Genomic DNA, 23,355 nt, shown 5'->3' on the forward strand with positions numbered 1-23,355 from the left:
AAGTTGTTCTCGGCGATTAAGTTTGTGGGACCAGTGGCGTACCATAAAAATATTCCATAATGTCATGTTTCAAATGCAATATTGCTGATAACAATCCTTTTCTACAATGTGATAGCTGTGAGCGCCCAGTTCATGCTAACATTGAATGCTCCGGCCTTAATGCCAGCGAATTAAAAGTTATGGCCCTAAAAGGAAAGAGGACCCTGAGATTCCTTTGTGAAGACTGTTTGATGGGGATCAGACTTGTACCAAAGCTAATTAAAAAGGTTGATGACCTCCAAGAAGAAGTCAAAAAACTTAAAGTCCTCATCCAGACTGGTCCAAACACTACCATGCCAGAAGATGAGATAATTAACGAACTCCAGGAACGTCAGAAGAGAAGGAACAACGTAATGGTCTTCAATTTACCTGAGCCCCAGAATCGAGCTTCGGACTTAATTAAAGTTAAAGAAATATTCTTAGAACTAACCAATGAGGACCTCAACATTTTAAGAGTGGTGAGACTTGGCAAACCGAATAAAAATGGGCACAGGGCTCTCAAAGTTGTTTTCAATGATGCTGAGGATGCCAATAAAGTCATCAGAGCCAAAAAAGATATACTTAGAGGAAAGGCCATATCAGTCAATGCAGATTTAACTCAGCTCCAAATTAAAACATGGAATAAGTTGAAGGAGGAAATGGAAGTAAGAAGGAAAGCTGGAGAAAATGTTGTTGTTAAATACTTCAATGGTGTCCCCAAAATTACTAAGATAATTCAAAAAAACTAAATGGGAGTCCAATTTGCTGTTATTATCAAAATGTTGGTGGGTTACGTACAAAATTGCTGGATCTTCAGAAAGCTGTTATGTGTTCGGTTTATGATGTTATAATATTGGTGGAGACTTGGTTGAGTAAAGACTTTTATAATTCTGAATTAGGTTTAAGGGATTTTGATGTTTTCAGGTTTGATAGGGATTTGACTGACTCGTTGAAAACACGTGGAGGTGGTGTTCTTATAGCTGTCAGGAACTCAATATCTGCCACATCCGTCGAATTGGTGAACAATAATGTTGAGCAGGTTTTTGTTAAGCTCTCTTTTGGTGGTGATCATCTTATTATCGGTGGTGTTTATATCGCACCAGTCTCTAATGCTGAATACTATATTAATCATGTTAACGCCGTTGACACTATTTTAAAAAACTACCCTGATCATAAATTGTTGCTCTGCGGGGATTATAACTTATCGAATACCACTTGGTTTAACGATGAACTTGGCCTCAGTGCTGACTGCCCCGATAACTCCCATGCGAATATATTGCTTAATTCATTCAGTTATCATAACCTTTACCAGGTGAATTCTGTTCCTAACTCAAGGAATGTATTCTTAGATCTGTTGTTTTCGTCTTACCATGATATAGTTGTTAATAACCCTGCTGACCCGCTTTTTCAAAATAGCATTCACCACTCTGCCATTGCCTTTGATATTAATGTTAGAAAAATACCTGATCTGAAAATTGGAGAGTACTACTATGATTTTGGGAATAGTGATTATACACTCATGAACGATTTCTTTGCGAGCATTGAATGGAATTCCATGTTGAACAATGACATCAATCTTTCCTTGAGTAGGTTTTATGAAGTATTAAATGAAGCTATTCAAAAATTTGTTCCTCTAAGGTATTTCAAAACTTCCACCTTTCCAACTTGGTTCAGTGGGGAATTGAAGCAGATGGTTTCTGAGAAAAAATTGGTTCATAGGGAATATAAAAGAGGCAATCTTGAGGCATATCAGCGGTTTCAATATTTAAGGAAACAATGCAAAATTTTGCGTGATACCTGCTATCGTAAATACATTTTGCAGACCGAGGACAGCATTGCATCCGATCCTCGCTATTTTTGGAAGTTCGTTAACGATAAAAAAAAGACATATAATCTACCATCTTGTGTGACTTATAATGGTGTTTCTGGTTCAAGCTCTGACGAGATAGTTAATCTCTTCTCGGACTATTTTTCGACGGTGTATGATGATGCTATAGTAAATCAGATACCACATTACACCCATGATAATGCTGTTGACATTTGCTCTTACACTGTAGAGATTAAAGAAGTTATCGATTTGGTGCTCACCCTTCCATATAAATTATCATACGGCCCTGATGGGATCCCTTTACATTTGATCAAAAATTGCATTTTTACTTTAGCAAAACCAATTCACTCTTTGTTTAATCTGTCTCTTCAGAGAGGAATATTTCCCAATTCTTGGAAACACAGTTTCATAACACCCATCCACAAAAGTGGGTCTCGTGATAATGTTACCAACTATAGAGGTATATGTAATCAATCTGAGTTGCCGAAGATGCTAGACTGTTTAATATCAAAAAAATTATCCTGGGACCTCAAAAACATTGTTACCGGCGGACAACATGGCTTCTGCAGAGGTCGTTCAACAACCACAAATTTATTACTCTACCAGAGGTATATTGTTGGCGCATTGGAGAATAAACTGCAGGTGGATTCTATATATACGGACTTCTCTAAAGCTTTTGATAGGGTGCATCACGGTTTATTACTAGCAAAGCTCGAATCTATAGGATTTGAAGGAAGTATCTTAGAGTGGATTAAATCCTATTTAAGTGATAGAGTACAATATGTCAAGTACGGGAGTTCACTGTCTGACCCTATCAAGGTCCCCTCTGGGGTTCCCCAGGGATCTCATATGGGGCCGGTGTTGTTTAATGTGTTTGTTAGTGACCTTCCAGATGTTATTACCAATAGTTCCTTTCTGTTATTTGCTGATGATTTGAAGATGTTTAGAACGGTTCAATCCATATCTGATGCTGGGAGTTTGCAGTCTGATTTAGATAACCTTTCAAGATGGTGTGACATTAACTTGCTAAAACTGAACTTGGCTAAGTGTCAAAAAATAACTTTTTCACGTAATTTTGAGACTATTGATTACAGTTACCAAATAAAAGGCACCAATTTATCAGTGTGCAATAAAGTCAACGATTTGGGGGTTATTTTCGACTCAAAGATGACCTTTAAGAATCACTTAGTTGAAACCTCATCTCGTGCGCGAAAAATGTTAGGCTTTTCTCTCCGTTCAGCAAGAGATCTGTCTGTCAACTCTCTCAAGATTATCTATTGTGCACAAGTGAGGTCCATACTTGAATATAACTCTGTCATTTGGTCGCCACTTTATAAAGTTGATATTGAACTCTTAGAGAGTACCCAAAATAAGTTCTTGAGGTACTGTGGCTATAGATTGAGAGTGAATAGAGATGAATGCTTTTACCCACGAATGCTAGAAACTCTGAACTTGAACACCTTAACACATAGAAGATTGGAGATCGGTCTGGTGTTCCTCCATAAGATTATCAATGGCTGTATCGATTGTCCTCAAATTGTTGAACTTGTCCCGCTATCAGTAAATGTTAGAAGAAATAGAAATAGTGAAATTTTCAAGATTCCTTTCTGCAGAACAAACTATGGACAAAATGAGTCTCTCAATAAGGCAATGAGATCAGCAAACGCTCACAGCAACAAACTTGAGCTGTTTGATTCACCCTTGGCTTCCTTTAGAAGAGCTGTTGGAAGGCTCTAATTGTTGTTTTTGGTATTTTTTTTTTCATCCTATGATTACATTAATGTGTGCACGTGTATTTTACTTTGTATCTTTCTGTTTAATTGTAAATTGGCTTGCCGTTTAATAAATAAATAAAAAAAAAAAAAAAAAAAAAAATATTCTCCTAACAATTATCAAAGAACCGTTAATATATCTTTGGCGAATCTTTCTCGAGCCAATTTCGAAGATGCTTCCTCAATCTAAGGGTTGTGATTTCGTCATTTAATCAAATTTTGAAGCAGATCCGGCCATATAAAATCTCCTAGTGAAATATTCCCAAAAGAACTTTTTTCTAGGACTCGGTAGTGTCATCTGCGAAGAATAGCTCAAACAAGGATTTAGTGAGGGTAGCTAATTACAGGATTCTATCTAACTTTGTGTCAAAGAGGATGACTAAATCATTTCATCAATCGGATACCAGTTATCGATTACTAGTAATCGGATGAAGTTAACCGATTACTAGTAATCGGATGCAGGTAACAGATTACCAGTGATAGATATCAGTAATCAGAAACCAGTAATCGATACCTAACAACGAAAAATAAGAAATTATTCAAACCTGATTTTCTTCCATTTTGAAACTCTTAATAATTTAATCAGTTGTTTTCTCTGATTGAATTTGGCGGTACTCTCACTAGAATTGTTGATTTATCTGTCGAGTAAAAGGAATCAACTGCATTTCATTAATACATATTATAAGAAAAAAGTTAAGAGAGGACGAAATGCTGGAAAAACTCGTTATAAATAATTAAACAATTAACTTATAGCAAATGTTCAGAATGTTTACCGCCTTGTTCCATGGGCGCCCGCAGAAATTTTTCTCAGGGGGGGCAAAATTATTGAAAAACGATAAGGCGTCCATGATTGTCGTAGGCGACATCAGTATTCCGTTTTTTCTATTTCTGTATTTATATTTATCACCAGCTTCTATTCTGAATTTCAAAAGATCACTAAAAGTGGTACAGGGTGGACAAAATACAATAGTTTCGTGTGTGCTCATAAAATAACGCATAATATTCTTTATTACAGTCGCCGCCAAATAAGATGGCAAATCTAAGGCGCAGAGAGACATAATGCTATCTCCTTCGCACTATTACGGCATTGGTTCTGATTTCGAGACTGCTTAACTCAGTGGCGTGGTGAATATATTGAATCGGCAATGAATTATTCGAGATAACGAAAAAAAATATCAGAAGATAATATTTGAAATTGAGAGTAGATACATTTATTATAAGAAAAGATGGAAAAAGTTTACATTTATAACAGGTACTTTTATTTGAGAAAATAAGATATATATCTATGAATGATGCACTTTGAAATTCGTTATGCATTATATGTACGCTACTGAATGGAACGCTTCGGTTTATTAGCTCCTCCTTCAGTTTTGTACGCAACCAAGTTCTTGCCAAAATATTTGGCTGCGACTGTAGTTAAATTAACAATATTATCAAAAATACTTATTGTCTAGCGCTGATTGGTTAGATTGATAAAAATGAGCTGTTTCCAAACATGTTTGGTACTTGTGGTCTAGCAGACAGAATATGAAAGAAATTATTTCTTATTTTCATACATTTTTATTAATCTAAAAATGTAACAAACTACAGGGTGTTGTATTCAAACCAATTGCCGTATTTTTGATAATATTGTTAATTTAACTAATACTTTATGAGCACACACAAAACTATTGTATTTTTGTCCACCCTGTACCAATTGGAATCAATATGTGATACATTTTTGGAAACTGCTCAGCCAGAGTAATCGGAAAATTGAGACAAAATGGGGGTGTTCCATTAAAAAAATGATGCTGACGTCATTACTCGAAAGTGATCCACCCTGTATATTAGATTATTATTTTAATATACGCTAAATTGAAATTAAAAATCGACGTGTTTCAGGATTATTTCTTAAAATGGTCTGTTTAGCTAAAAATGAATTTTGTTCCATACTTAACGGTTACGGACACAGTGTATAAGATGAATTTATAAACAAATTGACACGCTTGGACTGCTTTCGGTTCCATGATTTTTCTTCACCCAAGAAGTGCTCAACGCGCCTAAAAAAGTTTTCAATTAAAAAAATACCTCTGCCGATTATGGATTATATGTATAGTATGTAATTCCATTGAAAACCGGAAAATTGTTGTGAATCTATTACTTTCCTTTTTTTCCTTGCCCTTTGAATTGAGAAAGTAATATTGAGGGTGTTGTGTTGAAAAATGAGGCATCCAAAATCTCAGGGGGGGCCATGGCCCCCCCTGGCCCCCCCCTGCGGGCGCCCATGCCTTGTTCAATACATTTCACACATCGTTTTCTTACTGAATCTAGAACCCTGCGTAGTTCAAAACGTTTCTGACCCATTTCTGCACAATAAAATTTGATTCTATTTATCAGATCATTTCGAGTTAGAACGCGAATTTGATAAACTTTTCTTTTTCTTTGTATTTTACTTTTTTTATTGCAATTTTATTCGATTTTAGGTATACTAATGAAAATATCTACATTTATCAGTGTTGCATTTTCCCTATATTTGAACCAATAAAATGATGTTATAAATTGTCTTACCAATATAAACTGCTCTCTTGCTTCCACACAGCACCGCACTGTATAAGGATGTAAGGGAACAGGGTAAGGATTGAAATGGAACAAAATGGGACTTATACAATGCAAACTGACCTTCTAATGAACTGTAATCCTAATATATTTAAAATGTCCGTTAATTAAACCAAAACCGCTATATTAAACACCGAAAACTTTATACTATCAACCTTTAACTATTCTTTCCGACCGCCGATACATCTCATTTCTTCAATCTGACAAAACATACGTCTCGAATTCCCAGAATCCGCGACGTTGCCAAAACTAAACATTATAATAACTTAAAAAGGGCTAAAACATACCCCCCGCCCTGAAAACTCGATTTCAGTCACTTTGAAATCAAATACCTTTCATAAATGAACTTGTCAAAATCATCACTTGTTAAAAAAAATTCCACCAAAAAAGAAACAAAAACTAACCTCCAAAAAAAAATATATATAGTAGTCAACTCTTCTGACTACTGGGTCGGTAAAGGACATACCTTTACTACAGGTCGTGTATAGGTACCTTTACTCGTTTTTAGCGTTACATTACGTACTATACCATCTTTTCCGGGATGGACCGCTGTGACCAACGCCAATGGCCAATGCAGTGGTGGCGAATTTTCACACTTTAATATGACAACCGTGCCAACTTCAATATTTGAGCATTTCAAATGCCATTTCTCCCGAGTTTGTAAAGTCGTTAGATACTCTAATTTCCAGCGCTTCCAGAAATCCTGAACCATCCGGTCAATCAGTTGAAAACGATCAAGCCTATTCAACTTGATATCCGACAAATCATGCGATGGAATACATTTTAATGGTGACATTGTCGAAAAATGTGAAGGTGTTAATGCTTCCGGTGCACTTGAATCTGATGACAAACGACAAAGAGGGCGTGAATTTAATAAAGCTTCAACCTGCGTAAGAAGAGTGCTGAACTCTTCAAAAGTTAGTATCTGAGTACCTATTACCTTATAGATCAGATTCTTAGCCGATTTAACGTTGCTCTCCCACAAACCGCCCATGTGGGGTGCCCCGGCCGTATTAAATTTCCACTCAATACCATTCAAAGCTAATTCACTTTGAAAAGAAGTTATAAACTGATCCGAATTAATAAATTCATTAATTTCGCGAAGAACTTTTTTAGCACCCACAAAGTTAGTGCCCCTATCTGAATACAGAACATTACAAGTACCCCTTCGAGATAGAAACCGTTTGAAGGCTTGCAAAAAATGATCTGTAGATAAGGAACTGACGAGTTCCAAATGAACTGCTTTTACGCTCATACATATAAACAAACAAACATATCCCTTATATACTTGCGTTTTTCTATTTTTACCGAGTGATATTTCGAATGGTCCAAAGTAATCTACCCCCGTTTGAGAAAACACTTTTGTTGGACTCACTCTAGAAGCAGGCAAATTCGCCATCAGAGGATAATTATTTCTAGGCTTTACCCTAAAACAACGATTACAGCCATGTATCTGCTGTCGTATAACATTACGACCACCTACTATCCAATATTTTTGTCTCAACAACGCTTCCAAAAGAAAAGAACCAGTATGGAGATTTATTTTATGATAGTATTGAATTAATTTTACTGTAAAAGGATCTTTGCCTGGAAGTAGAATAGGATGTTGGCTAGTAAACTTAAGCGAAGAATTTTCTAATCGTCCCCCCACCCTGAGAACTCCATCTTGGATGAAAGGAGTCAATTTGCGTAATTTTCCATAGATCTCTTTTTCTGAATTCACTAACCTTATTTCCGATCCGAATGCTTTATTCTGAACAATTTTTATCAATACGATCTCCGCTTCTTTCAAATCATCAGCTATAATAAATTTTCTCTTGGGAGGCTTCTTCAAAAATCTAAGTAACCAAACCGTAATCCGCAAAATAGAAATCCAAGACGAAACTCCAGAAAACATTGTATAAAACGATTCATTCGCTACATCCCGAACAGGAACATAAAACCCAGTTTTTGTGTCCGCTCCAATTGTTACCGAATTTACAAGTTGTTGGTCATTAGGAATTAACTTCAATAGATCGAAAGAGTTAGAAGACCACTTAACTAACTCGAATTTTCCTTCCGCGAATAATGACACTGATTGTGAATACAAATTAAACGCTTTCCCTTCCGAAGGAATGCTGCAAACCAAATCATCTATGTAAACATCTGTCGAAACTATTTTCGTTGCTAAAGGATAACTACATCCATTTTCTTTTATCAATTGATTTATAGTACGAAGAGCTAAATATGGACTTGATTTTACCCCAAATGCTAAACGATTAAATTCAAATACCTGAACCGGATCATCAGGACTGAAACGCCAAAGCAATCTTTGAAACCTCCATTGATAATCAACTAATTTTATTTGATGATACATTCGTCGAATATCCGCTGTAATCGCTATTCGAAACAACCTAAAATTCAGTAATAAAGAAAACAGATCGGTTTGTAATTTTGGACCACCGTGTAAAATGTCGTTCAACGAAACATCATTATCGGACGATGTACTAGCATCTAAAACTACACGAATTGGTGTACTCGAACTACCTTGCTTAACAATAGCATGATGAGGAATGTAATACGCAGGTTCCGAATCTTTTAAATATTCATCCTCAACCAAATGCATATAACCTAACTGAATTGCTTCTTTCATTATCTCATTATACCTCAAACGAAACTCCGGAAATTTCGCCAACCTTCTTTCTAATGAATAGAGCCGAATCAATGCCGTTGTCTTAGAATTACCCAAAGTATTCGGAGAATTCTTAAAAGGAAGCGCTACCGTGAAACGTCCCTCAAAATCTCTACTAAAAGATGTCGAAAACAAATTTTCGCATATTACTTCTGCTGGGTCCGGCAAAATATTCTTTGGAACTTGTTCCATCTCCCAAAATTTATTAACCAAGTCATTTAACCGACACTCCTCCCCTAAACTGAAGAATACACCGAACTCCCCCTTTGACTCTAACTTACGAACCTTTCCCATAATCATATGACCAAATACCGTTTGTACCGCCACTGGAGATCCCGATGCTGATGGTACCGAATTACCCACAATAATCGAGAAAAGATCCGCCCCCATAATGCCATCAACTTCAGCCGGTTCGTCAAATTGTTCATCTGCCAATTGTATATTTCCAAAATTCTTTAAAACACCGCGATCAATTTTGGCTATTGGAAGTTTATCCGTGATTTTATCTACTAAAAATGCCTCAATAGAATATTTCTTAGTAAAATCATACCTAGACGAAACAATAATACTTGTATAACCTTTAATTGAATTTGAACTGAATCCAACCCCATGAATTGACGTTGAACATTGTGAAAATTTCAATCCTAATTTCTTACAACACCTATAAGTAAGTAAGTTAACCTGACTGCCACTATCTACTAAAAACCTAGCTGTTTTCAAACCACCCGAACCGTTCAAAACATTTACCACAACCGTCGACAATAAAACCGTATGAGTATCCCGATCACCCAAAGCAGTAGCACAAAAATTGTTATCTGTTGAAACCAACGTATTTGTATTCGAATCCGATTTCGAATTTGCATATTTTTCCAGTTCACCCCGTATACGTCCTAAATGTAATAGGAAGTGGTGTTTTCTGGAACACTCTGAACATAATTTGTCTGAAGGACAGTCTCTTACCCCGTGATTTGGCGATAAGCAATTATAGCACCAGTTGTTATCCCGTACTATAGCATATCGTTTAGATGGCGACAATTGTTTAAATTTATCACATCTACTCAACGAATGATTTTTCCGATTACAAAAAATACATATATTCGACCGATCCATTCCTACACAAGAATTATTTTGATGTACAAAAAAGGATTTCGAATTACGAGTTTTATAGCTATCACCTCTACTAATGGTTGATTGCTGATTTAGAGCCAAAATCTTCGATTGTTCCTTCACAAACTTAATCAAATTTTCATAGGTAGGTATTCCATTACCCCTAATAGTCATTTCAAACGATCTCACCGTATCAGAATCAAGCTTAGAAAGGGCCTGATGCATTAAAATGAAGTCCGACATATCATCTAATTTAAGCTTTTTCAAAGCCTGTACCGCACAATCAAATTTTTCCAAAAATATATTGAGACCCTTAGATGACTCACCCTGTATCGATTTAAACTCTAAAATTTGGCGTAGATAATTAGTTGCAAGAGCGCGCTTATCCTGATATTTTTCCACAAGCGAATTCCAAATGATTTCATAATTTTCTCCAGTAGGAGCTAACGAAGAACAAATAGTCAACGCAGATCCTTTCAAACGACCTACTAAATAATTAACTTTATCAGTATCCGTAAGTAATTTATTTTCATGTATCAAACTCTTGAATATTGAATAAAAGGTTTCCCATTCTCTAATATTTCCCGAAAATTCCGGCAATTCAATCTTCGGTAGTGTAGGAAGATTACGTATCAATCCCGAACTTCCTTGAGGTTCAACATTAACCGAAGAAACATCTTTCTGAATTTGTTCTCGTTCCAATTTAGCCGCTGAAAATTGAATGTGACAACACATTTCATCAATCGTTCTAAATATATCAAAGTCTGGTTCGAACTCATCATTAATTTCAAAACTGAGCTCTGTTATATCATCTATTATTTTCAGTAGGTCATTCTTTGTTGAATTGATTGAACTGACCATTGTTAAAAATTTAGTTTTAGCTACTTCACTTGTTAATGATTTTGACAAATCCAATAAATTCTGCAGTATCGAAAATAAAGATTCTTTCTTAGCAATAAGCATCTTCATTTTCCGTTCAGTTGACGTTACACCCATTGTGTTGAAAGTCAAGTGCGCAGAATACTCGAAAACCAACCCCGCGAGTCTAAACTGTGAATTGAATAATTTTGTGTACGCTTGGCAACAAGGCTTACTCTGGGACCCGAATTTGATAACCGCTGACCAAATACAAAAAACTACCGCACGTTTTTACTTCGCTCAATACCGTATGAACGAACAAAATAAACTGAATTAATATTTCCGAATACAATTAGGAATGAAATGAAAATGAGTTCCGAAACTCTGTATACCGATTGAAACCTAAATAAATGTAACCGAAACTTGAATTAAAGTTCAAAAAACCCGTGCTCGAAGAACCAAAAAATGTTGCATTTTCCCTATATTTGAACCAATAAAATGATGTTATAAATTGTCTTACCAATATAAACTGCTCTCTTGCTTCCACACAGCACCGCACTGTATAAGGATGTAAGGGAACAGGGTAAGGATTGAAATGGAACAAAATGGGACTTATACAATGCAAACTGACCTTCTAATGAACTGTAATCCTAATATATTTAAAATGTCCGTTAATTAAACCAAAACCGCTATATTAAACACCGAAAACTTTATACTATCAACCTTTAACTATTCTTTCCGACCGCCGATACATCTCATTTCTTCAATCTGACAAAACATACGTCTCGAATTCCCAGAATCCGCGACGTTGCCAAAACTAAACATTATAATAACTTAAAAAGGGCTAAAACAATCAGCTTAATAGACATGAAAGAATAATGTGGAGGGATTTTGGAAATCTGTTGAAAAGCTTTATTCTAAATGCTGAAATTTGTTAATTTCATACCTACCTTCAAAATATGGCAACTCTTTTGGTTCATTCAACTGAAGGAAAGAAAAACCCAATTGAAAACAATAAGTGACTATATTTTTTGAATTCAACTATCTATAATTCATCTGCTTCATTTCGAGATTTGAGAATTAAGGGTTATCGTTTGATTAATATTGATCACTGATTGTATTTGTATTACATTGTACTTATGGGGTTGGAAGTATCTATCAATTGATTTAATAATTAAAATCTAATAAAATTGATCCAAAAACCTTATCAATATATATATAGTTTATAAACTCAATAGTTCCGAATTTCAGTATAAAATTTGTAACTTTGATTTTGATATCTCAATAATTATAACTAGACAGCAATAGAATAATCTGTAGGTTGCCCGCTTGAACTGGCTGGTCTGGACCAAAGGGAGGAGCGAAGTCCCAGTTTGATCTTTTTCAAGGTGTCGATGTCGCATTCGGCTTCGCTCAGCTCCGCCGACGGTCTGTCCGGTGTGTTTTGTTCACTCTGATCCGGTCGCTCCAAGAACGTCGTTTCAGCTACGGTCAGTGCAAGCATTTGCCTCTGAGTCGGACTCCGGCCTTGCGATAGCCACCTACGCGTGACGTTATCTTTCGTTAGTATAGAATGAGCATGCAACTCTTTTGCATTCATATACCTCGATCGATTTCTCCTCGGAAGAGATTTCTGTTCGCACATCGGTGATATGTCTGACGAAGTACTCGATTGAGCTCCGTGGTAGAGATAACCTTGAAAAGAAATCAACATAAAAAACCTCATCTTCAAGTGATTAGAGACAAAAGTAAAATCACAGATTACTAACAGACGGTTCACTCCCTGTATTTAGAAAGGAAATCGCTGCAGACGTTTTTGTGACCTTGAATGGAGTCTGGGATGCGCCAATCAGATTACAGGATCGATTTTTGCGACCAATCGCAGTGGTATTTCCATTTGAACCGTGGATTTGGAGTTCGGAGAGGTTATGTTATCATTAAATATTGAATATTAGTAGCAACCATGAGATCTAATAAATTACCATAAATGAAAAAAAAAACAGAACTTGTAAATTAAACGAAGCACAAGAAAAAAAACTTGTTTATCTACCTCCTATAGGTACCAAACAGTAAGAAAAAGAGGTTTCTAAATCATGATATAATCTCTCTAGAGAAATATATTTCTGTCATAAGAATAACAAATAAAATGGAGCATCAGATAGGAGGTGAAAGGTTTACTACTTAGAAGAACGAAGCACCATAGGTGCATAGAGGCTCCAAACAACAAGGAGGTTAGGAACTTACTATGTTTGATCTTCATATCTAGTTGATTGGATGATTCTGTTCTACTTGATGTTAACTGATCACCATCAGACTCACTTTCTTCACTATCTACGTCGTTTTTTCTACCGGCTTTTCTTCTTCCGTGGCCTTTAGTACCTTGCAGTTTCTGCTGAAAGAGAAATCAAGATTTTATTAATAGAACATCATCGGTCTCCACATTATTGCAGACCATAAGAAAAACCATCATCAGGAATTTAAGCTGAATAGGCGTGACACCTGCGGCAGATAAAACTCCTATAGAAGTTACTGGATTACTCAGAATTTCTAATCATTCGGCTACAAGCACCCCAATTAAACTTTTTGAACATGAATTTTCTTTTATTTTTTTATTAAATTGTTCATTTTTGAAATCAAAACCGTTTGCTCAAACCACAACAGGACAAAACGCTCTTTATTCAATTTGTTGAGTTTTTTTTTCATTAATTCGGTCACATAAGGATATCTTTCTCTTTCTTTCTCTTATTTTCATTCTATTTTGAGTACCAATAATGTATCATCTATACTCACCATATTGTAATATGGGGAATTTCTTTGTATTGATGATGTTGCCGGAGGTGTTGATGCACATCCTTCTGTCATTGGATGTTCATGGTACATGAAACTATGAAGCATAGCCGTCGTCACAGGAAGGGTACTAGGTTCGGACAATTGAAATGTAGCATAGGGTGATATGTCTTCTGATGTTTCTGGAAAAAAGTTTTTTTAATCACTTATTGCCTTAGTACATTCTAGTGATACTTGGCAACAGAGGAAACTTGAAAAAATTTGAAATAAATAATTAGACAAGAGATAATTGAATATAAATATGCAAAATTATATGCGATAATACGAAAAAACAGATATTTTATAGGTTAACTGTTTTATTGGTAACACTATTGCACCTCCCAGAAGTTCACACCCTGCTGGGTCCAAGTATAGAAAATTTGAAAGTCTGACACTTTCAGATCCAAAACACAATAAGCTACCACCCCATATCACAGATATAATGAAGATGTGCTCACCTGGTATTTTTTCTCCGGCTTGTAATCCTACTTTATGTATAGTTGCGTAGTATCTTTCTCTTTGTGCTTCAGCATTCTGCAAATTCTCCAAACGCTCTTTTGCGGCTTCATTTCTTCCTAAAAATTGAGAGAATTGATTATAAGGACACAAATTGCAAATTATCTGATTGCTCTATTAAGTTTCTTGGAAAATTTTCTTTTTTGAAGAACTATAAATTAACTTTGATGCGTGACAGTTGTTTTCCGAATATCTATTAGGTATAACATGTCAAAATAATATTTAGGGAGGAACTAAATGCAAAAAATAGGTTCAATTGGAAATACACTGATCAAAAATTGCTAGGGATCACTTATGAACTTCTCTTCAATTGTATTTTTTTTAAGTTATCTCGTGAATATCTGTACATTATATGTTCTCTAAGGAAAAAGTAAGATGTTTTGAGTTGATTATATCAAAGTCTTCCTCACTTCATCGGCTCTTGTTCACAAAATCGATTATTATCTGTAGGCTGTTACAGGTGGAGTGAAAAGCAATGTGGTATTTGTTATTAAATCTGTTTTTTTTCTCTCGTTCAAACACATAAGGTGACAATAATTGAAGAAATGAGAAATCAGTCATGCCGAGAAGACGTTTGGCTCCTGTGCAACTGGACCAAATCATACGGTGGATACAGGAAGGTTTGTCCCAACGAGAAGTGTCCCGGCGGTTGAATGTTTCGCAAAGTGTCGTGAGTCGGGCTTGGAATAGGTTCATCCAAAACGACTCAGTAGCTTATGTTCATGGGGGAGGTCGGCAGCGCAGTACAATAGCTGCCCAAGATCGTCTTTTGATCCTCAATGCTAGGAGAAATCCCACTTACCCGGCGTCGCGGCTCAATAGATCACTGAGAGTTGCAACAGGAGTTCTAATTTCGAACCAGACTGTAAGACGACGACTACATGTTCGTGGTTTGAGAGCACGTAGGAGGGTACAAAATCCCCGTTTGAATAGGGAACACCGGGTTCATCGACGGCAATGGGCTGAGGAGCACCGCAATTGGACACTTGAAGATTGGAGCCGATGTTTATTTACGGATGAGTCTAGATTTCGTTTGGTCAACTCCGATGGACGTATTCTTGCTTGGAGGGAAAGAGGTCGAAGGTATGCAGAACAGTTTATGGTACCCACAACAGCTTTTGGCGGAGGTTCTATATGTGTATGGGGAGGCATTTGTTTGAACCAACGCACAGAGTTGGTTGTTCTGCAGAACACCACCATGACCAGCCAGAGATAACACGATATGATTATTGAACCCATAATTGTTCCGTTTGCGGCTGCCGTGGGCGAGAATTTCATTTTAATTCACGATAATGCCCGTCCACACCGTAGTCGTCTGGTTAATGAAGCGCTAGAAACTCATGCTATTGATAGGATGGACTGGTCAGCTCGCTCTCCAAACATGAATTGCATCGAACATGTCTGGTCTGAGATGTCTAGACAATTGTCAACCTTAGAACAACCGATCAATAACCTGGAGGACCTTTCTAACGCTTTACGGGATATTTGGACGAATTTGCCCCAAAATTTTATAAATCGTTTGATCGAAAGTATGCCTCGTAGGGTAGAATGCTTGAGACGAGCTCGTGGGGGACCAACTAGGTACTAGCTTAACCGAAACTTCAGCCTTGTGGTTTCATCATAAAACTTTTATGTTATTCAAACACAGAATTTTGAGTGTTCCTAATAAAGTCTTTTTTTCTCTCCAACTTTTCATTTTTTCATTCTTTTCTCAAGTGAACCATATTATCAACTGAAAATACTCTGATATCTGACTAAATTTATAATCTTGGAGCGGATATTTCAGAAATAAATTTAAAACAAGTAAGTGATCCCTATCAATTGTTGAGCAGTGTATTTCAATCTGAAATAGGGAGAATCGAAGCAACTGTTGAAAAGTTATAGGAATTAAAATAATGAATACTTACTACGTTTCAAATAGGACAAAATAGTTACAGACATCAAAACAAGGAGTATTCCAGCGCCAGCGGCAGGAAGTATAATCTTTATGTCCGTGTAGAAAGAGTCGTTATTGTGCTTATTCTTCATGAGATGTTGAGATGGAATTTCTAAAAAAAATCAATCGATTATTGATTAATGAATGAATGAACGTTCTTTTTGGGCACTCAGTCAGTTCGCATAATGTAATATCATATTCGAGATGAATACATATAACGTATAATAACAAAAAAAAAACAAAAAAGAGAATACCAGCCAAGGAAAGAAAATAAATCCGAATTGGCAGAGTTCAAATGTACCTCCATCTTTCGTGAGCGTTATGAAGGTGAATTCCTCAAAAGAATAACCAGCCACGTTGTGTGCTTCCACTTTTACTATATATTGTGTAGCTGATGACAAGCCGGTGATCGATGTTTTGCGTTGTGGTTTCAATGCATTGGACACTGAAAAAAAAAATAAAACTTTAATGATACTATATTTGCTGCGCTTATCGGAAACTAAAAAGTGAGTCGAGATAAAAAAGTCGTTCAATTGAGAAAGTTTATGAAATTGAAATGAAGTAGAAATTTTTGTTTATTATGAAGTGCAAATGAATGATTCTATATTATTAGCACAAAGTTTATCGTCGAAATCTAACACGCTTTCAGATTTTTTAAAATATTTTAAAAATTTCAATGATATTACTACATATTTAAAATTTTATTTATTCTACCTGACTTTCATTGTCTCTACTATAATATGTACTCACCGAGTGTCCATTGTGAATCTACAGATTTTCTATACTGTAGAACGAAATACGAAATTGGACAACCATTGTCTGGCCATATGTGTAGCCTTAATATCACAGATGTAGAATTAGGAAAGACAAAAGAAGAGGATGGCGGTACGCCAGGAGGACTTCCTTGGGTGCGAGCTTGTAAAGGATCACTGGCAGGAGAAGTGCCAATCTTATTGGTTGCCGTCAGGTACAAGTGGTATGTAGTTCCGCATGACAAACCCTGCAATCATTTTATTGGAATACGTGCAATAAATCTCAGGGATGAGAATCTTTTCAATAAATCATCGTAGATTCATGATGTTTATGATAATATATTTATATTTGGGACTATTTTACCTTCAATTCATAACTAGTTGCGTGTCGAGATAGCGCTACCTCTTCTAGATTTTCATGCTCTTTTTTGAAACTCAGCGTGAAACCACTTATGGGAGCTCCCCCGTTACTACCTGGCTTCCAGTGGAGGAGGATGCTACTGCTTGTCGCACTAGCCACGTAGAGAATAGGTGCAGATGGCGTTACTTGCACCAGGAGATAATATGTTATTCGATCTGATCCTTGTCCGTTATCAACCTATTGAAAACAACTTAAATTGGTATCTACCAAAATTATGTAACGAAATCAAAATGACTGCTATTTGATACCACAAAAGCTTCGTTCTGAGTTAGTACCAGTTAAAAAATAGTTTATATTTAGTAGGAACTCTGCTAGTTCATCTTTAGAACATCAATACTTAGTTTTAAGTTTATACTTATGGCATAAAGATCCAAGACGTAGGTACTATTTTGCTCTCTTAAATTTTCTACATATCACGCTTGTCATTGAGGCTGAACATTACCGGACTATATTAATCCCATTTACTCGGAGAAGGAAACTTCTAGCTATGAAATCCCTTTTTGAATAGATATTGTTACATATCTTAATTACTGCTGATACGCGAAGTGCTTCAACATCATCCTGGAATCAATTTTAGAATCATGGTTTTTCGCCATTGGTTGGAAGATTTTACATTTCCCGTGATTTGGACTGATTAACGAGACTTTACTCAGACGTACTCAAAATGTGCTGGTTTGAAGAAAGAAAACTTAAAGGAGAATAAATAAGAAATAAACAGCTGTAAAGTACATAAAAGCCAAAGTATTATAGATAAATGAAGATGAATAGTTGCTTCCTAGGTGAAAGTCTCCTTCTCATATAATATGTAGTTTAGTTCTGCATTTAGATGTTGAAAGAAAGGCGTTGAATAAAAATACTTTGTAAATTTTAAATTGAAGATCCCTCTGTAAATATTGAATTGAATAATTGGAACGTGTTGAAAAACAAAATTTCAGCGTATTTACATAGCTCATATTATTTTATTTCTCGACTGACTTCCAACTGAATGTTAAAAAATATAAGGTATATAGAAACTTATTTCTAAGAGAATTATGTGGAATTGAAAGTGAAAAAATTAAAACACATTGATTTAGTAAGATTGGCTTTGATCTAACCTGACATGAGTAATTTCCAGTATCAGACTTTTGCAAGTTCGAAATGATGAGTTCTCCAGTATCAAGTAGTTGTTGATTATGGTTTGCTCCTCCTTTTAAAACTTGCTCTCCGTGAATCCATTCTCGTCTAGGCGAACCCACAGATTCACACGGTATCGTTACCGAACTCCTCCACGGTTTCACAACTAAACCGCCGAAAGAAACAATTCTTGCTGGAACTGAAACAATTTTAATACCTATATCGATGATTTCAAATCCCCCTCAGAAAAGTGGAACAAAAAACGAATAAAATCAATATGGTCTCTAATTCTAAAAGCATTTAGCCAATAAATTTATAATGTTCTCACCTCTCGAGGTGATAACTTGACTGACTGTTTTCGAATTTGGTCCCTCCCCTATTCTGGTCGAGGCTGTTACCCAAAATTGGTACTCAATAAGCGGCTGGATATTCTTCACCTCGTAATCAGTCTGTTGAGTTGATATAGTCTGTTTGTTGTGGTCGATTTCATTACCTCCGTCCATACTTCTTTTGTAAAGGTTGTACTTGGTGAGCATTCCATTGGGCTCGATAGGTGGTAGCCACGATACTCTTAGTGACTGCGGACTACTTACAACTACTTTGATATCGAAAGGTGGACCAGGAACTGTAAACATAATTATTTTCTCTAATGAATGAGTTCGATTATGGATCACAATGTTCTTGCTAATGTTGACTGCGTGCACTACACTCACCGGCATAAAAAAGCTATCAACATTTTTGGAAATCTTTTGTGGAGTTTGTTTCAATACCAAAGAAATTATTTTCGATTTGGTGTAGAAACAATTGAAATCGTTGAAAAATTAAGAAAGTTCTTGGTCAACGAACTTCAGCAAATTTTTTTTTCCGGTGAGTGTATTATGTTAGTGAATTGTTTCTCCAAACACATTCGATCAGATTTGATAGAGGAGGTTCACTGCAATCTAATAATTTATCTATTGTGCCCCCCATCAGAGCTATTCTCGCCATAACTCGCCTTCTAGTTCCAGAGTTCTGATGAACTCCAATATCTGGGATGGCTTCAAGGAAGCTAATTCTTCCCTTCTACAAATTTCGTGTTCAAAGCAGGTTGCTATGGCATGGTATTCCGTCACCAGGTGATCCGGAGTTTCTTCCTCCTTCCCACAGAATCTGCACTCGTCATTTTCTGTTAGACCCATTCCCATGAGGTGTTTCCTAAGGCGACAATGTCCTGTGAGGAATCTTGTGAGAAGGTGTAGCATATTTTTACTAAGATTCAGATACTTCTTGGATCTCGCAGAGTCAAAGTTTCATAAAAAACTTTTTTGAGTGATCCAAACCAGGAAGATTCCACCTCTTTCGGTTTCTTCCTTCTCCTGAAACTCTTTCTTGTAGGTACAGAAAGGTTCCGAGATGATGAAAGGAGTTTGTGCTCCTTTACTGGCATGTGTGTTGGCCTCTTCATTCCCAAATATAAACTCAACATATTAATTATGAAAAAGAAACAAAAATTGCTGCAAAGTTGAAGTTGAGCGACGCTTTCAGGCTACATTTGAAAGTACTCACTGTCAATAACAACAACAACAAAAAAGACTCGCGCCTTTTTCAACTGCTGCTGGATTTTCCAAATTTTCAGTTCAAATCAATTCATATTGAATATCAATAAGCTTTCAATCCAATCATAATGCAGTGAATCTAAATTTTATCAATTATGCTTTTATATACTCACCATCTTCACCGGTCTGGCAGTAGGTTGGGGCAGTGAGAACACCATCTCCGACTTTGGTGTAAGCTAATACTTGTAGACTATAGTTGGTGAATTTACTTAATCCTGTGATGACGGTTGTTAAGGCAGTAGTTTTTCTGGTTTCCATCTCATCATTGCCTGAAAATTCACATGTGAATTAGAATAATTGGTCAATTATAAATAAGAGAATTCACTGAAGGCCACCTAATCGAAGAACTTCGCGTCTGTCATATTAGCGTTGTCAGATATTTTGAATCGTTGAAGCTGTGGTTCGTTATTGATTATCCATTATTTCCCTGCTTTTCATTTCATATCAGGTTCATTTACTCAACATTCAACGAGTCAACTCTGTTTACCTCATCTATATATCTCCAATATTGTTTCAATTGTGGCGTAGTCTTGTAGGGAATCTATCGATTCCCTCGAAAATTCTGTTCTGTTCTGAATGAAAGTGTATTTTATTTACGTTTACTTTCAAAACCACAAAATGAATAACCCTTTATATCATATCACTGAAAGAGTTCAATGGTTGTTCGGTAGGATTAGATGACTTTTAGACAGAAATTTGTTTTCGTAGTCCTAAATGTGGTTTTCTTTCAGATATTTTTCAATCAATTTCAGATCACGAAATTCTAATTGATCCGATTTGACCGAAGACGCAAAACACTATAAATATGAGATAAAAAAATGGAGAACCCTAAACAAATAATAAAATTCACCTACCTCTCAAGTTATCATCTAAAACTGGTTCGTAAATCAATTTGTAACCCTGCAAGAGACCATTACAATGTATAGTGGGCGGTGGTTGCCAGCTGACCTGTACCGACTGGGATGTTAGAGCAGCACATCTGACATCATCGGGAGGCATGCTTGGAACTGTAAAAAATGGTCTTCATTGATTCATCTGATAGAATAATTCACAATCTGGCTAATATGTTCAATATTTTTTCCATGATGTTTAGATTAGTTTGTAAATAATCTCTTAATTCGGTGAGTTCCTAGTGGGTATAGAAATTACACAATTGTTTAATTGGACCTCAGTCTTCAAGTTGATTTACTTATGTGATTCATCAACTATTTTTTCAAATAAATAAATATTCTAATATCATAAAACACGTCAATGCAAAATCTCTAATATTTCTAATGTCTCTTACAAAATTTTATATCTCACCTACCATCTTCCATTGTTTGTTCCGTGATAGCCTCAGATGTAGGTCCCATGCCAACTTCGTTGAAAGCTTGTACAACTATTGTGTATCGTGTGAATTTTTCTAGATTAGATAAAAGAAGTTCTCCACCATCTTCTCCATCTCCTGGTACCGATGTGAAGTTGTACGATCCCATACTTGATGTACGATAGCCAATATTGAAACCTTGAATATCTCCATGACGTAGCTCTGGGACTGGAGGAGACCAAGTTATCAGCATTTCGGTGGATGATACTGGTCTAACCTACAGATGGAAGCAGATAAAAGTGAATATTTTAAAGGAGCAGGTGAAATATGAATTTTGTTACTATTTTGTCTGGACTATTTGTGAAATAAAACTCAGTAAGAAAAGCAGAGAATTCTATTCCCGACTTACCGCAACATTCAGTGGTGGACCTCCAGGCCTTTGTGGTTCAGTTTTCACAGAAAGCTCGGCGCTAGGATTACTCCTCCCAGCAGGTCCTTCGGCGATAACGCGAAATATATATTTTGTGGCAGGTTTTAAGTCTTCAATTAGGAAAGCATAAGATAAAGGAACATCTGTGACTTCAATGTATTGCCACGTCTCTGTAAATCAATGAAATAAATTCAGATCAAGACAGAATTAGCTCATGAGGAAATTATGTGAAAACTGCAATTTGAATTGTGGAACATTTAAAGTAATGTTTTAATAGTGGAAAAAGTGACATACGTTATATTATTTTTAGAACATTTGCAGTGGGAATCAAAACTTCAAAATCAAGACACATAACCACCTTCAGTTAGTCAAATAATGTACACTGCTAAAAAATCTAGAAGATATCTCTAGGATCGCAAAATTCGAATAATTACTGGAGTGCCTAGATACTGAAACAACAAATTGAAAAAGTGGAAGATGTTGTAAACTATTGAAAATTATGAAGCCAAATTCAATGTTTTTAATTCGAACCACTCACTGTCTTGTTGCCTGTATTCAATTATAAACTTGAAAACCTCAGTCGAATCCCCCGATCTATGCTGCCACTTCAAGTTCACAGATCTGCTTCCTATCATGGTAGCCTCAACGTTCTGTGGACTCATTGGCGGTTCTTGAACTAGAAGCTGAACAAGCTGTTGATCTTTCCCGAACATATTAGTGGCTTGACAAAAGTAAGCACCATTGTCTGTCGCATCTGAATTGAGAATTTGCAATTCTGCCGATACGCCATCAGGAGTTACATCTTGTTTTATATTCAACCTGGATACAAAAGGAGTTATTAACAATGGAATCAAATAAAACTAATGTCACATGATAACAGGTAATTGGACGTCCAGATTGGACTACATCCGAGCCAACCGTGGCGGTCATATGCCAGAAATCATATTTAAAATGTAATGCCACAAGATTATCTTGCGGATAAATGAAATTCATGTCAATCGAATAATCCATCGTTGTTTTATTGCAATTTAAAGTTCTATAGCTCTAAAAAAACACCCTTTACAAGAAGGACCTTCAATTCTTTATTGCTTAAACGATCGATTCATCTGCAATTTCAAAGTACTGACCTAGTGGTAATTAGAGATTACCTGTAGTTAGTAACAGGATTCAATTCCTTTGTACCTCCTCGTAACCAAGCCACACTGATCGGCTTATCACCATTCACGTCACAATGTAAAACGGCTTTGTCTCCTTTCTTGACAGTAACTTGTCTTGAAGGGACGGCAAAATAAGGTGAAGCTGCAAAGTATCGAATTGGATTTTTGTTTGGGTGTGTTGATGAAGACATACAATTTACCCTCAACTGGATCACTTTTCCGATACCCGACCCTATGCCATTTTCTGCTTGGCATAGGTAGTATCCTTCCCTATCTTCCTTAACATGTTGCAGCAGCAGAGTACCGTTTCCCAACAACTTTGTGAATGTGTGGTCCCGAACTTCTTCATAATTGCCTGATTTGCTAGCTAAGCGAAAGGAGTATGTGAGTTTATTTTAAATCAACATTCCTCGAAATAAAAAAAAAATCAGAACGATCACTATCATCTTTCAAA

The 23,355-nt window shown here is 36.2% G+C and overlaps 1 protein-coding gene across 12 annotated transcripts in view; it reads right to left on the minus strand.

Moving 5' to 3' along the window:
• Nucleotides 1-11,854: 11,854 nt before the first annotated feature.
• Nucleotides 11,855-23,355, minus strand: part of LOC123673840 (Down syndrome cell adhesion molecule-like protein Dscam2) — a 92,870-nt gene continuing 81,369 nt past the window's right edge. For 7 of the 12 annotated variants that reach the window (XM_045608555.1, XM_045608554.1, XM_045608553.1 and 4 more), the window contains 17 exons: nucleotides 23,095-23,268; nucleotides 22,893-23,043; nucleotides 22,283-22,563; nucleotides 21,724-21,914; nucleotides 21,315-21,591; nucleotides 20,863-21,015; nucleotides 20,122-20,277; nucleotides 18,742-19,038; nucleotides 18,395-18,612; nucleotides 17,244-17,477; nucleotides 16,878-17,127; nucleotides 16,429-16,572; nucleotides 16,099-16,239; nucleotides 14,134-14,250; nucleotides 13,640-13,818; nucleotides 13,094-13,241; nucleotides 11,855-12,544 (listed from right to left, as the gene is read on the minus strand). In XM_045608555.1, the coding sequence (XP_045464511.1) occupies nucleotides 12,144-12,544; nucleotides 13,094-13,241; nucleotides 13,640-13,818; nucleotides 14,134-14,250; nucleotides 16,099-16,239; nucleotides 16,429-16,572; nucleotides 16,878-17,127; nucleotides 17,244-17,477; nucleotides 18,395-18,612; nucleotides 18,742-19,038; nucleotides 20,122-20,277; nucleotides 20,863-21,015; nucleotides 21,315-21,591; nucleotides 21,724-21,914; nucleotides 22,283-22,563; nucleotides 22,893-23,043; nucleotides 23,095-23,268 (3,512 nt within the window). In that variant the 3' untranslated portion in view covers nucleotides 11,855-12,143. Of the gene's footprint in view, nucleotides 12,545-13,093; nucleotides 13,242-13,639; nucleotides 13,819-14,133; nucleotides 14,251-16,098; nucleotides 16,240-16,381; nucleotides 16,573-16,877; nucleotides 17,128-17,243; nucleotides 17,478-18,394; nucleotides 18,613-18,741; nucleotides 19,039-20,121; nucleotides 20,278-20,862; nucleotides 21,016-21,314; nucleotides 21,592-21,723; nucleotides 21,915-22,282; nucleotides 22,564-22,892; nucleotides 23,044-23,094; nucleotides 23,269-23,355 lie in introns of those variants that run through there. The other 5 variants (XM_045608558.1, XM_045608560.1, XM_045608552.1 and 2 more) reach the window with 3 other exon arrangements.

Source organism: Harmonia axyridis, chromosome 2 (genome assembly GCF_914767665.1).
Source record: "Harmonia axyridis chromosome 2, icHarAxyr1.1, whole genome shotgun sequence".
Taxonomy (NCBI): Eukaryota; Metazoa; Arthropoda; class Insecta; order Coleoptera; family Coccinellidae; genus Harmonia; species Harmonia axyridis.